This window comes from Giraffa tippelskirchi, chromosome X (genome assembly GCF_054371585.1).
Source record: "Giraffa tippelskirchi isolate mGirTip1 chromosome X, T2T-mGirTip1v1.2.pri, whole genome shotgun sequence".
NCBI lineage: Eukaryota > Metazoa > Chordata > Mammalia > Artiodactyla > Giraffidae > Giraffa > Giraffa tippelskirchi.
The window spans coordinates 514,095-529,290 of record NC_137289.1 but is presented as its reverse complement, the minus strand read 5'-3'; the positions used below and the strand labels follow the sequence as shown (position 1 = coordinate 529,290).

General features: G+C 42.7%; 1 protein-coding gene and 1 long non-coding RNA gene across 13 annotated transcripts in view; one reads left to right on the top strand and one right to left on the bottom strand.

Annotated features, from left to right (window-relative positions):
- LOC145535285 (uncharacterized) overlaps window positions 1–10,784 on the top strand; it is a 118,579-nt gene extending 107,795 nt beyond the window's left edge. The window contains exons 4-5 of one of the 3 annotated variants that reach the window (XR_014075354.1): window positions 7,917–8,724; window positions 10,072–10,784. This is a non-coding gene — a long non-coding RNA (uncharacterized LOC145535285). Of the gene's footprint in view, window positions 1–7,916; window positions 9,735–10,071 lie in introns of all 3 variants that reach the window. The other 2 variants (XR_014075353.1, XR_014075352.1) reach the window with 2 other exon arrangements.
- Window positions 1–15,196, bottom strand: part of BRCC3 (BRCA1/BRCA2-containing complex subunit 3) — a 78,114-nt gene that overhangs the window by 61,814 nt on the left and 1,104 nt on the right. For 4 of the 10 annotated variants that reach the window (XM_081563676.1, XM_081563668.1, XM_081563671.1 and 1 more), the window contains exons 2-4: window positions 14,498–14,552; window positions 8,103–8,216; window positions 6,708–6,801 (exon numbers count right to left, since the gene is read on the bottom strand). In XM_081563676.1, the coding sequence (XP_081419802.1) occupies window positions 6,708–6,801; window positions 8,103–8,216; window positions 14,498–14,518 (229 nt within the window). In that variant the 5' untranslated portion in view covers window positions 14,519–14,552. Of the gene's footprint in view, window positions 1–6,707; window positions 6,802–8,084; window positions 8,217–14,497; window positions 14,583–15,196 lie in introns of all 10 variants that reach the window. The other 6 variants (XM_081563667.1, XM_081563670.1, XM_081563669.1 and 3 more) reach the window with 4 other exon arrangements.

Below are 15,196 nucleotides of genomic sequence, written 5' to 3'. Positions count from 1 at the left end.
ACAGTGGAAACAGTGGCACTTTATTTTTGGGGGCTCCAAAATCACTGCAGATGGTGACTGCAGCCATGAAATTAAAAGACGCTTCTTGGAAGAAAAGCTATGACCAACCTAGACAGCATGTTAAAAAGCAGAGAGACATTACTTTGCCAACAAAGGTCCGTCTAGTCAAGGCTATGGTTTTTCCAGTATTCATGTATGGATGTGAGAGTTGGACGATGAAGAAAGCTGAGTGCTGAAGAACTGATGCTTTTGAACTGTGGTGTTGGAGAAGACTCTTGAGAGTCCCTTGGACTGCAAGGAGATCCAACCAGTCCATCCTAAAGGAGATCACTCCTGGGTGTTCATTGGAAGGACTGATGTTGAAGCTGAAACTCCAATACTTTGGCCACCTGATGCAAAGAACTGACTCATTTGAAAAGACCTTGATGCTGGCAAAGATGGAAGGCTGGAGGAGAAGGGGGACAACAGAGGATGAGATGATTGGATGGCATCACTAACTCAATGGACACGAGTTTGAGTAACCTCTGGGAGTTGGTGATGGACAGGGAGGCCTGGCGTGCTGCGGTCCATGGGGTCACAAAGAGTCGGACACGACTGAGCAAATGAACTGAACTGAACTGATGGTATAATCAGCTATACCCCAATACAAAATAAAAAGTTAAAAAAAAAAAAGAGAAAGAAACAGACTCACAGACTTAGAGAACAAACTTATGGTTGACAGGGGAAAGAACAGGGGGAAGGGATAGTTAAGGACTTTGGGAGGGACATGTCCACACTGCTGTATTTAAAATGGATAACCAAAAAGGAGCTACTGTATAGTACATAGAACTGCTCCATGTCATGTGGCAGCCTGGATGGAAGGGGGCTTTGAGGGAGAATGGACACACGTGTATGTATGGCTGAGTTCCTTTGCGGTCCACCTGAAACTATCACACTATTGTATGTTAATTGCCTATACTTCAATACAAAATAAAAAGTTAAAAAAAAAGTGGCTACAATAGAATTAAACACTACATTCCAGGGAATAGAAACAAAATCTCACTAAATGGTTATGCAATTTTTGAAAAGGAAATCATAAACAGCAAATAACATTTGAAAGCATTAAAAATTACCAAACACTGAACAGAGGCCAAGTTTAAAGGTCTGAAGCCTTTAAAGGTCATAAACCACTATCTATGGATACAGCAAAAACGGTGCAGAGAGCATGGTCTCATCTGGTGACTTATGCCCATCTACCTTGTTCTAGATGTTCTTAAAGATACTTTGCATTTATACCTTTTTGATGTGGATCGGGACTTCTACTGACCATCTTCCTAACTAAAAAGGGAACTCCCGACATAGATGATTTATGGGCCAAAAGCCAGACTAGGTGAGCATCACTTGCCTACCACATATTTGCAACTCAACATGTCCAAAATCACAGACTGGATTTCCTCCACAGGATCTGCTATTCCAAATGTGTCCCCCTCTCAATCAGCAGCAACTCCATCTTTCCAGGCGAGAGTGTTCATGGCCTCATTAGGGAGGCCAGAGGTCCCCAAATGGCAGGAGGAAACAAACTTCTCATCTTGCGTTGTCATGGCGATGCCTGGTTCTGCCTGAACTTAACTCCATCTCAAACCTTGAGCTCAGGCTTTTTCATGGAAGTGTATTTCTGATGCTATCGTAAGGAACTATGTATGTATTTGCTTGGACATCTGCCCGTCTTCAAGATTCTTGGCAATTCTTTTACGGCCCAGGGATGACTCACCCTTCGCCAGTGCAATCTCAAGATGCGTGTTGTGGACGAGGGGCCTGGTGCCGCTCACGGTTTTGGTTTCCTGTCTCTGATTAGCAACTTGCTCATAGGTATGTAGTTTGGTTCAGTTCAGTCTCTCAGTCATGTCCAACTCTTTGCGACCCCATGGACCGCAGAATGCCAGGCCTCCCTGTCCATCACCAACTCCCGGAGGTTACTCAAACTCGTGTCCATTGAGTCAGTGATTCCATCCAGCCATCTCATCCTCTGTCGTCCCCTTCTCCTCCTGCCCCCAATCCCTCCAAGCATTAGGGTCTTTTCCAATGAGTCGACTCTTTGCATTAGGTGGCCAAAGTATTGGCGTTTCACCTTCAACATCAGTCCTTCCAATCAACACCCAGGACTGATCTCCTTTAGGATGGACTGGTTGGATCTCCTTGCAGTCCAAGGGACTCTCAAGAGTCTTCTCCAACACCACAGTTCAAAAGCATCAATTCTTTGGTGCTCAGCTTTCTTTATAGTCCAACTCGCACATCCATACGTGAGTACTGGAAAACAGGTATATAACTCCTTGCTAAAAAGTCATAAGGGAGCACTCTTTCTGCCCCCTTCTGATGCCTGTGTCAGAAGTTCTATGTCTCTTTTATACTTTAGTAACACTGTATTATACAGAAAAAGCTCTGAGTGATCAAGCCTCATCACTGGCCCTGGATCGATTTCCTTTCGTCTGGGGGTCCATGCATCCTGGCGTCGTTCACGGCTCGTGGCAACAACCTTTCACAGGGGCCCCCCCCCATCACCTCCCTGCCCTCACTTCCCACCAGTGTCCCCCTTGATCACTCAGCTCCAGCCACACTGGCGTTCCTGCTTTTCATCACATACTCCAGGCATGCTCGTCCTTGGGGCCTTTGCAGTAACTATTCTTCTCTGCCTGTAATGCTCTTGCCCAAGATATTTGCACAGCCCATTTTCACTTCCTGCAGGTTTTGGCTAACCCGTTACCTTCTCCATGAGGTCTAATCATGCTCCTTAAAGTATAGAAACTCTTCGCCCTTTACCTTGATGTTCCTGTTTTCATCAGATACCTTAATTCCTTGTCAATTACAGCCTAAAGGCTAAACCCAAAAGATACACTTCAGTCTAAAGGAGGACAGTCTAAGAGAACTTCCTGCAACTGTGTTGTCCAGGTTTTCTTTCAGCATCAGATGGTCTGAAGGTACAACAGAATGCCACTTCCCATTTCCTCATGTGAAACAATCGCATATATAGTCTCTCATTCTCTTAAAAACCGTTATTCTTGGGCCTGTGGTCTCTGTTTCAGGCACGTTTTGAATTGAGAGTAAATGAAAGAAGATGAGAGATTATATGCACAATTTTTTTCTTCTTTAGAATACGAGCCCTGAGATAGGCATCCCATTATAATAAAATTTTGGTTCAGCCTTCACTTATTCTGGCTCTTGTCCTAACAGTTTCCATCTTAGTCAATTTGCTAAGAAGAGCACAGAAATGTAATATCCAAAAAAAAAAAAAAATGTTTGTTGATGATTCTGAGGAGTATTGACTTGTAACTTCTAGAAGAGAATGTTTGTTTAGGAAAATGTAAATGTTTTAAATGACTGGTTATAGAGAACTGCTTAATTAAAACTACAGCTTATTATTTGTCATGGGAGGTTGATGGGATCCAGCAACTTGGGTGATAAATGAACTAACAATGACATCACTCTAACGGTGCTTCATTTCTTACAAAACGATTGAGAAGGTATCAAAATTAAGAACATAACTACAGTCACATTTCTCCTCTTACTAAGCACTTCCAAAGACAGGAAAGTGAATATCAGAGTAACTTAAAAACAGGGCCAAGTCTCATGCAATTTACGATATAGGCTGCACTATTTCAATTGCTTCCCTTTTTCCTTTGGAAACCATGAGTAAGTAAGTGAAAGTCGCTCAGTCATGTCTGACTCTTGGCGACCCCATGGACTGTAGTCAATGGAAATCTCCAGGCCACAGTACTGGAGTGGGTAGCCTTTCCCTTCTCCAGGGGATCTTCCCAACCCAGGGATCGAACCTAGGTCTTCTGCATGGCAGGCAGATTCTTCACCAGCTGAGCCACCAGGGAAGCCCCTTGGAAACCATGCCCTTTAGGTAAAATTTGGGTAAGTTAGTTGTGCGGGTATGATGTAACTCAACTATGTCTCTCTTTCCTCACCACCAAACTTGAGCTTCCTCTTCCATTTCCTGTTTTCATGAATAGCATTCCCACTTAAGGGACAAAGCAGACCCTGGAGAATCCAAGGCCCCCAATTCACAGAAACCTCTGTTCAGATACTGACTCTGCTACTTAGTAGCTGTCTTGTCTGGGAGGAGGCCTTTTAACTCTGAGCCTGGGCTTAGTTTCTTCCCTTAAGAGCCACACAGCCCTCATGATTATTTGCAAAGTGTTTCAAGAAGTAGAGAGTAGTTGTAGAGTCAAATGCTAAATAATATGGAGACATAGAATGTTTCCCAGATTTTCAACGTGGATGTATCTGGTGACTTTGGCACAATCTACTTCAACAGTAACAGGCTAGAAGCCAGACTACAGTGGGGTGCAGACTCGGTGTGACAGCATTACAATTCTTGTTACACACATACACACCCCATTCTCAGAGCCCTCTCTGTCTCTCTCCCTTTTCTTGAATGGACAAAAAAAATGTCATTTACTCTTTTCATTCGTTAATATTCTTTCCCTCTTAAATATATGTACTGTACATACTTTAAATCAACCTTTTTTAAAATTCATCACTCCTTTTTTTTTTTTTTTTCCAAGGCCTGCTAATACAGGACCACTATTTGACTTGATTCTGAAATGGCTGTTTGGAGATGAGTTGTATACAGCAGTTTAGCTGGGAGGTGATTTTTTCTTTAGTTTTACTCACAGTTCGACCACCACAAATCCTCTTGAGATGTCAGTTGAGAGACCTAATGGATTCTTCTTGTTAATCATTCAAACGGTGTCTGCCCTGCAAGTTCAGATATTCAATTGTACTATCTCTTTGTCCTTAAAAGAGTTTTACTGATGAATACTGTGACATCTTTTTTTGGTATTGTAATAAGCATGGGGCAAAAATGCCATATAGAGTCATAGCTCAGTATTTGCAGGGGATTTGTTTCAGGACACTCAACCCCCAGGGCAGATACCAAAATCTGCAGAGGCTCAAGTCTCGTAAATAAAATGGTGCAATATTTGCATATAACCTAGGCACATCCTCCCATATACTTTAAATCATCTATTATTAATATAATACCTGCTGCTGCTGCTAAGTCACTTCAGTCATGTCCGACTCTGTGCCCACCAGGCTCCTCTGTCCCAGGGATTCTCCAGGCAAGAATACTGGAGTGGGTTGCCATTTCCTTCTCCGATGCATGCATGCATGCAAAGTTGCTTCAGTCATGTCCGATTCTGTGCAACCCCACGGACAGCAGCCCACCAGGCTCCTCTGTCCATGGAATTCTCTAGGCAAGAGTACTGGAGTGGGTTGCCATTCCCTTCTAATATAGTACCTAATACAATGTAAATAGTTGTAAATACTATAACAGTTGCCAGCATGCAGCAAATTCCAGGTGCTCAGTTTGTTGAGCCAACAAAAAAATTTGAACGATGGCAGTAATTTAAATAATTGTAGGATATCAATATTATCAATTTTGATAAATGCACACTGTGACTATATCAGAGAATTATTTGTATTTAAGAGAGTCACACCAAAACAGTACTTAGGGGTAAAGGAGGATTAGAGTCTGCAACCTACTCTCACACACACATGCATACACATACATGTATGTAGAGAAAGAGTAATACAGCAAACATTTTGAACTGTTAACATTTGGCAAATCTGGGGGAAGACTATTCAGGAATTCTGTGTACTATTTTATCAACTTCAAGTCTGAAATTATGTCAAAATCAAAGTTAAAAATGCCACTATTCTTGCTGCTACAGGTTCCAGCTTCCAACTTTTTCTCTTCCATTGAACAAAGTGTTTTGATCCACTGCCTGGGATTGTGACAATAACAGACACGGTGAGGAAAGATGAATTTACAGGTACATTTTAGAAAAGCTCTCCCAGGTGACTAAGAGGTAGCCTTCACCACGTGAAGAACCATGACTCCTAATTTGGGGGGAATTCACGTCACAGGGTAGATGGACACAGAAGTGTTCTAATCCACTGATGACTATGGCTAGGACGAGAACCTCATAGTGGAGAGACCACAGACTTAGGAGACAGATCTGGTTTAAGCCTCAGCTCTGCTTTCTCCTCACTAACGTGAGGGGGAAGACCTCTAACTCATGGGTTACAGGAGAAAACATTCATTTCTGCAAGTCAAGTTATTCTACATCTTCCAGAAGAATCAGGTACAGACAAAAGATGACCACGATTAGAAAAGGGGATAAAAATCAGAGAGAAAAAAATTTTGTTACATTATACTAATTAGAGGCGTGAGGAGGTAGGTTCAGAGCACTAAGAGCTAGGATGATATATATGTCGAAGAGAAAAGGTAAACATCAAGTTTGTAAATGTCCCCCTTCATATCTTTGATTCTTCCAAGTAGGAGTGTACCGGACAGGCACAATCGGCAATTTTCAGTTACAGTTTATTTATTATTAGCAATAAGATTCTATTTGGGTATCAGGTTTTAGTGTTGATTTCCTGAACAGTGTCAAAATGGAGTGCTGAAATTTTATCTCTGTGAACAACAATTGATATGACATAAATCAGTACTTTTAAAACTGCAAAACGAATATAAGGACATCTGCTTAAAGAGAGGACTTCTCTGGTGGCTCAGATGGTAGAGTCTGCCTGCAATGCTGGGGACCAGGGTTCGATCCCTGGGTTGGGAAGATTCCCTGGAGAAACCATAAGCCATATAGCGGAGAAGGAAAAATGATATTCATTTTGAAAAACAATAAACACTGCAACCCCATAATACTTACCAACATGTGAAGGCCAAACAGTTATATGGGGATGGGAGTGATACCAACCCACAACTCTCATGGGGCGACCTGTCAGTTCAGCCAACCTGTGTGTCTGTCAAGGTATTTTCAACTTGTGGAAACAAAATTCGTGATGCTAATAAGGGCTCAGAGAGCATCTTAAAGTTTCAAGTAAACCCATTACAATTTAATATCAACAAGAGTCTAAAAAGGTCAAAGGTCAATGCCAAAATTTCCCACATTTTCCATCTAAAGATGAAGGTGTTTCTTTTTTTAAAAAAAAGCAGAATCCATTTGGTTTCCATTCTTTGATACAGTTATAGCCTCTGAATCCAGTTTAGCTAGTATTTGGATGTCACATGATTAACTTGAGTAATCCTCTGTCCTCTCTCTGGTCCAACCTATCCTCATTCTTTCAAAAAGTGCAAAATTTTGAATAATTCCTGCAGGGGCTTCCCTGGAGGCTCAGTGGTGAAGAATCTGCCTGCCAGTGTGGGAGACATGGATTCAATCCCTGATCCGGGAAGATCACACATGCCATTGAGCAACTAAGCCCATGTGCCGTAACTATCTGAGGCTCTAACTTGAGATAAGAACACGAAGAGAAAAAGCTGTCCCCTTCTGTAGCTGGTTCATTTTCCTGCAAATGACTTAACGTTGAAATCCAACAGGCCTTTCTACACAACTAAGTCTAAGATGACTTTTTAGGGAATTCCCTGGGGGTCCGGTGGTCAGGGCTCCATGCTTCCACTGCAGCACCCTCAGTAAAAGACTGAAAATAACCTAAACATCTGCGTGAGGTCAGCCCAACCATCCAGGGCTGTAGTATGCAGGCTTAAGAGTGAGGCATCTCTATATTGGCGGACAGTTCTCTAGGTGCACTGTTATGTACCGTTACAGCTACCACATGTATTAAAAACTTTGTAAAAAAGAAAACATTCTTATATGTTTCTGTATGCACAGAATTCATCCATAAGGACACAAGAAAACGTGGTAACCCTGGTTATGTCCAGGGAGGAATGGTTGGGGAACTGGGGCATGGAAGCTGGAGGGAAATACTTATTTTGTACACACTATTGTACCTTTTAAAGTTTCTACCATCCATGTTTTCTAGTTTTCAGAGTTACTTTTCAATTGACTAGAAGATTAACTTATTCCAAAGGAATGATAAATTACTAAAACCACTGATGCACATTTGATTTGTTATAGCTGACCTGTGGAATCCAGAATCGTAGGAAGCAAGTGTCCCATCTGATCACTGAACCAAGCAACTGGATCTAAGGGGTAAATATGAGAATTGGGAAACAGTCACCAGGCAGAAAAGGTGTAAACAGAGGAACCCGGGAGCCTCAGAGCCCATAAAAGCTTCCTATCGACCAGTAAGGATATCTCTGCCTCTGTCGAAGCCGCAGACAGCTGCTCTGGAGAAATTTCCACGCGATCCTTCCTCTTATCAGAACGTCGCAGGATGATGACAGAATGAATGTGAACAATTCTGACGGTGTCAACCTACAGGAAAATCCACAGAAATGTTTACTTCTGTCTCTCTCCAATAATCATCTCCTGCAGTGAGAGGACACATTGTATTACACTATCAGGTTAAAAAAGGTTCCATCTTGGAAAACTGGGATTTTTCTCATGCATAATGGAATGTTTCAAATACATCCAAACTCAATATATACATTTCAAAACAAAATGTAAGATTTACATCAAGGGGGGACTTTTGCAACCATCAAGTAATGATCATTTGATTTACAACTACGTGCAAAAATACAAGGCTGAGCACCGACCACCTAACATGCAGTTGCACAGCAAGAACAGTACGTGAAATTACATTAAAATAATGCAGCAAATAAATGCTACAGAAGCGCAGAGAAAACGAGTCACTTATATTGAAAAAAGAAAGACAGAAAGCTTTCCAGAAAAGGCAGCCGAGTGTATCTTATCTCCTAATTGTTATGTGTATGCGCACAGATGGACAGAATTTCCATAGATGCCAAATCGATGTCAGTAAGATGTTTGGCCAACTGATTGAAATTGAGAACTCGAGGTGGAATGGCAGACAGGCTGAGAAATGTTAGAGTGGAAATATACCATGTCTCAGGTAGCAACCATGGTCTGCAGGATGACATCCAAGGAAGGAGACTATTTCAGATCACTTGACCATGAACAACCAGCCTGTGTGTATGTCTGAGATGGAAGAAATAGACTGGAGAAACATTAAGAAGAATCTGCAAGATTTTGGAGCTTATGCAGCCTAAGTGATACAGGACAGGAAACTGTCCAGGTTGAAAGTCAGAACAGAGGAGGCAGATCTAAGCTTAGAAAGGGTCTAGGAGGAGGGAAGATAAGAGTGTTTTCAGATGAGCTGAACTCAGATGAGAGTCTGTAAATCAAGGCAAGGAATTGTGTGAGTCGGGGAACAGAGGTCCAGGGTGAATCCCGGGGTGCACCCATGGTTTAGGATGGGGTACAGTAAGAGGAATGAGGTAGGAAGACAGAGGGGTCAAAAGCAGAACAATGAAATGGTCTAAGAGTTTCAGGAGAACAGGTGGGTATGGAATTGCCAGACGTTGCAAGGACAAGGGTGAAATCGGAGACAACTGAAGTAAGTGATGGACCTACACTGCGCAGCAAAGCAGCCATGAGGCACGTGCGGCTACTGTGCTTCACGTGTGCTTCCTTTTCACGCCTTTTTTTCCACCTCATCAACTCTTTCATAGACTTTAAATTCCCTGCTCATCCTATAATGAATGAGTCGTTCTCCCCTCCTACAACTTCTTCCTCCTCCTCTACAACTTTGCTTATTGCACACACATATCTGCTAGAGCTTACATGTATTCTATTTGTTGACAATCTCCTCCTCTGCTAGAGTTGGACCATAAAGAAAGCTGAGTGGTGAAGAATGGATGCTTTTGAACTGTCGTGTTGGAGAAGACTCTTGAGAGTCCCTTGGATAGAAAGGAGAGCCAACCAGTCCATCCTAAAGGAGATCAGTCCTGAATATTCATTGGAAGGACTGCTGAAGCTGAAACTCCTGTACTTTGGCCACCTGATGCGAAGAGCTGACTCATTGGAAAAGACCTTGATGCTGGGAAAGATGGAAGGTGGGAGAAGAAGGGGACGACAGAGGATGAGATGGTTGGACGGCATCACCGACTCAATGGACATGACTTTGAGCAAGCTCCGGGAGTTGGTGATGGACAGGGAAGCCTGGTGTGCTGTGGTCCATGGGGTCACAAAGAGTTGGACATGACTGAGCTGAACTACCAGAACATCTCATCCTCTTTCATCCCCTTCTCCTCCCGCCTTCCATCTTTCCCAGCATCAGGGTCTTTTCCAATGAGTCAGCTCTTCGCATCAGGTGGCCAAAGTATTGGAGCTTCAAGGGACATGAATTTGAGCAAACTCTGAGAGATAGTGGAGGACAGAGGAACCTGGCGTTCTGCAGTCCATGGGATCACAAAGAGTTGGACACAACTTAGTGAATGAACAACTACTAGAACACAAGCTCCTTAAGGGCAAGCAACATGTTTTAGTTATTTTTTAACCCCAGCAACTGTACAGTATCTGGCAGGCACAGAGGATACAATAAAGAAAATCAGGGAATTTCCCTCGTGGTCCAGGGGCTAAGACTCCACACTCCCAAAGCAGGGGGCCTGGGTTCAGCCCCAGGTCATGGAACTAGATACCACATGCTGAAACTAAAGATTCCACATGCCACAATGAAAAACATCCAGCGGGCCACAACTAAAGATCCCACATGCCACAACTAAGACCCAGTATAGCCAAATAAATCCATGTTACCTTTAACACAAAAAAGAAAAGAAAATCCAAAGTAGAGACAGAAAGACTTTTGACCTTCCAAGGAGCAACAAGACAACAAGCTGACTTTGGAACAGAAACAACCAAGCACAAAGAGAATGGGTGACATGTTCACGTGCAAAAAAAACGGAGAGATCATTATCAGCCCAGAAACACTAAAAAGAGAAAGGAAAATCTCAGGTATGACAAAGTGAAGAATGCTGTAAAGGGTAAAATATGAGTAAATGCAAATACAGCTAACTGTACAAAACAGCATAACAATGTCATGTGAGGCTTGAAATAGCATATCAATAAAATCCACGCAAATAGTAATCCAAAAGGTGGGAGGATGTAAGTGAAATTTCAATGTTCAAAAGTTCTACTGGTATCAGGGAAATATTAAGAATAGGAATTTGTATTAGACTAACAAATCAAGAATGCCTATTGCAATATGTAGGATAATGATGACAAGAAGAGTGAAAAATGTTATATCTAATTAATGGAGGATCACAGGGAAATAATATACTGATGAATCCAAAAGAAGGCAAGGAAGGAGAGAAAAAGAAAACAAAATAAATAGGTCAAACAGAAAGCAAAAATATGACAGTTATAACATATATATCTATAGATCTGTGTGGTGTGCATGTTATATATATGATTACATTAATGTATTTGGACTAAACAGTCCAATTCAAATGATTATCAGATTAGCTTTTTTAAAAAAACCTACAGGCTGCCAATAAGACACACACTTTCAAATATTAGTACACAGAATGGCTAAAAATAAAAGGATGGAAAAAGATATTCCATGCCAACATTAACTAGACAGATAAGGTTGCTGAACTCATGAAGTTTCATATCGAATGTGCATGGTACAAACTGACATAGAATTCAAGATGAGGACATGGACTCTTAAAAAATCAAATTACATCATTAAGCTATTTAGACAGGAGTTTCTGCCCAGTGCGAATTCTCTCTCTTTCTCTACTCAGAGAAAGGTTTAGTGCCTAAGAGGAATGAATTAAAGAAGTTTAGGATAGGGTGGTGAGACCAGTCCAGGTCTCAAAAACAAAATAAAATAAGCACAGAGGTCACAAGGGACTGACATACAGATGTCCCCGAAAGTCACAGGAAGCTGAAGGGATTGAGGAACAGACTGTTATGATCATAGTCACACAGGAAAGAAGATATTCCAGCTGGACTAGATAGTCCCTACCCTTTTCCAGTTCCTTTTGCGCTTCTGCCTTGGTACAGATCAAAGGTCAGCAAACTATGGCTGGCTTGGTCTCCCTCGGGCCAAATGTGGCCATGTTCATTCATTTATGTTCCAGTAGCTGCTTCTGCACCACGCTGGCAGAGCTGAGGAACTACAGCAGAAACTGTATGGCCCCCAAAGCTAAACATATTTACCATCTGGCCTTTTCCAGCAAGTCTGCGCCCCCTGGCATGGCTCTCCAGGGATCCTGGGCAGGTAACCCTAATTTCCTACTGCAGGGATGTATGCTAATTCAGACAAAATGTGTTTATCAAGTCTGTATGAAATGTGAGGCACCGCATGAAGGCTAAAGTATACAAAGATAAACAGGATACAGTAGTCACACCCGGGAAGAGAGACAGGTCGGCAACTATAAGACAACATCCCTGATGTACTCTAATCGATATGCTACAGGTCAGGGCAGGTTCCTTCAAGGCATCTGCACTGAACCACAAGGGAAAGGAAGTCAGCCAAACAGAGAAGGAAAAGCAAGCAGCCCAGACATAATACCCAGCAGACACAGGAAGTGACACAGCACAGCATCACCTGGCAACTGACATAATTTGCCATGGTTTGAACTTGGACCCACCTAGAGACATGTAAGGAGAGAAACAGATATGAGGTCAGGAAATATCCTGACTGTTTCACTAAGAAGACGTCATGCTAAAAAAAAAAAAAAAAAAAGAAAACCCACTGCCTTTTAGCAGACTTGTATCATAGTGCTGTTCTCAAAAGATCACATCCTAAGCAGTCAAAAGAAAAGCCGACAGGCAGGACAGACTCCCAGCAAGGAAACCGTGGAGACACCGTGGTTCCCAAATGTGGCTGCACATGAGAATCACCTGGGGAGCTTTACAGACTGCCGCCACACAGGTCTCACCAAAAACTGAGTCGGAATCGCGATTCCAACATGCAGCTAGGTATGGGAACTACTATGGCAGGAGGCATGTTGGAGGAGAGGGTTTGGGGAAGAGGAAAGTTTTGAACACTAAACATGGATGTCCAGAAGGCAGTGGAGTATGAAGTTCTGGAGCATGGGGTAATTTATACTAACTAGCATCTACCGAGCATTAGCGACCGGTCAGAATGGCCAACATTTACTGGCTACCTGCCACGTGTCGGGCATTTGGAAAAGTGCTTTCCATGTATTAACTTAATTTAATTCTCCCCATGACCCAGGGAGGTTGGTGACTCAATGGGTATTACTGTAGTACCCGTTCTACAGATGATGTTTTACACACGTTACGCAGATCCAACTCCCTCAACAATTCTAGGAAGCTGGTGGCTATCATTATCCCTGTTTTAGAGATAAGGAAAGCAAAGCTCACAGATGTGAAGTCACATGACCAAGGCCACACCATAAGTATCAGAGAAAGTATTTGCAGACAGATCTGTCTAACCTCAATGTCTGCTGCAGGTAAAGCCCCAGGGAAGTTACTGTTGGCCAAGAAGACATTCTGGGAAAAGGAGGTGAAGGCAGAAACTCGGAGAATACCATATTTGAGGCAGAGGAGGAAAAGTCCATAAATGATAAGAGGGAGAGAAGGAAGGAATAGGTAGACACAGCTATTAAAGGAAGGACACAAGAGCAGGTAACTACAGGAACGAAGAGAACTGAGATGTTATTTTTCCTTCCTTTCTGAAAATGACAGTAATTGAAGCACAGTTGGGATTCTAAGGGGCAAAAGCCAGATCACAGGAATAGGCTGAAGACTCAAAAGAGAGAAAGGATATTTGAGAAGCAAGGTGTGTGAAGAAGTTACAGCTTTAGACAGGAGTAGATTTCTTTCCTAATTATGGGAAGAAGCAAGGCAAAGTGGTTTAACATAGAGAGGACTGTATGTGCGGGTAATAATTAGATTGAGTTGTTGCCTGATAGCTTTTATCACCTTCATCATCTGCTTCATGGGAGGACAGAATTCACGTTTATTGTATTTTACAGAAGCACTGGTTTGTGACACACTAGTGAAAAATTAACTGGTTCTAGAGCTAAAGGAGATCAGTCCTGGGTGTTCATTGAAGGACTGATGTTGAAGCTGAAGCTCCAATACTTTGGCCACCTGATGCGAAGAGCTGACTCATTTGAAAAGACCCTGATGCTGGGAAAGATTGAAGGCGAAAGGAGAAGGGGACGACAGAGGATGAGATAGTTGAATAGCATCATCGACTCAATGGACATGAATTTGGGTGAACATCGGGGGTTGGTGATGGACAGGGAGGCCTGGTGTGCTGCGGTTCATGAGGTCACAAAGAGTCAGACACGACTGAGCGACTGAACTGAACTGAAGAGCACAATTAGGTTGAGAAGCATCATACTCTATCACAAAAACTAGAGAATAACAGAAAAGCTGGGGCAGAGTGCAGACAGGTTGCCTGTAAGCAGAGAGGGGTTGCCTGAATATGGGTACTTGGGATAAAAAGATAACAGGGATGCGAACCAGCCCAAGTCTCAAGGAAGATGGGAGAAAGGGCCAGAAACCCAGCAGAGGCCAGCAAGGAGGAGAACTGACAGCAGTTACTCATTTTGATGGAGCAGGAACAATTTGCAGCGAAGAATAGGTCCCATTCCTAGTGAGCAGATTCTTCATCTGATTTTACTAGAGAGGACGCCCCACCCAGCCACAAATGAGGGTCTGCAGGAAGCGGGTTCATCCCTGGCTGAGACCATCAAACAGACAGAAATCCATCCCCGAGTGCAAGTCTGCATCATGCAAAATGAGAGCACACGTACCTTTTCAGCAACTGTGCGCATTTCAGTTCCAGTATATGTAAATTTGGGGTCATTCCTTTTGGGGATAAATTAGAAAAAAAAGGAACTGAGCTTGGGAACATAAAAAATAGGTCTCAAAGCAAAGTAACAGGATTAGCAGTTTCTGCAATGAAACAGTAGAGACAGAGCAAGAGGAGGGAAATAAACTGAGACTAGAGCTGTGCTCATGACTGTTAGGAGGAGTCTGAGACACATGCTGAAGTGGCAAGCGCATAGTTTTCATGGTCAAAGCTAAAGTCCTACAACGCTGGATATTAAGCAGGTGAGTTTGCCAAGGAGAAATTCTGCTATGCTTTGAAGTTTCAATAAAGGCAACCCAAAGCTTTCACCGCCAAAAGCATTCAAGCTGCTGGGGATCTCGGAAATCACTGTAGGGTCCCAGGGGGAGGCAGAAAGCCACTGACAATTTAGACAAGAGAAATGGATTAATAGAGGGACATGACCCCTTCCCATGCAGGCCATCTGCCCCAAACAGCCTTCACTTATGATCTTGGTTCCCGCAACCATATTTTTCACATACATATCTCAACTGCCAATCCTCCTATTAGAAAGTCAGGTGGAAAACAACTTTCAGAGGTGGGGTGGAATCGAAACTGGGTTATTGAGGGAGCTCCAGAGTCGTAACGGTAAGTTAGAATACAACTGGTCCAAAATACTGGG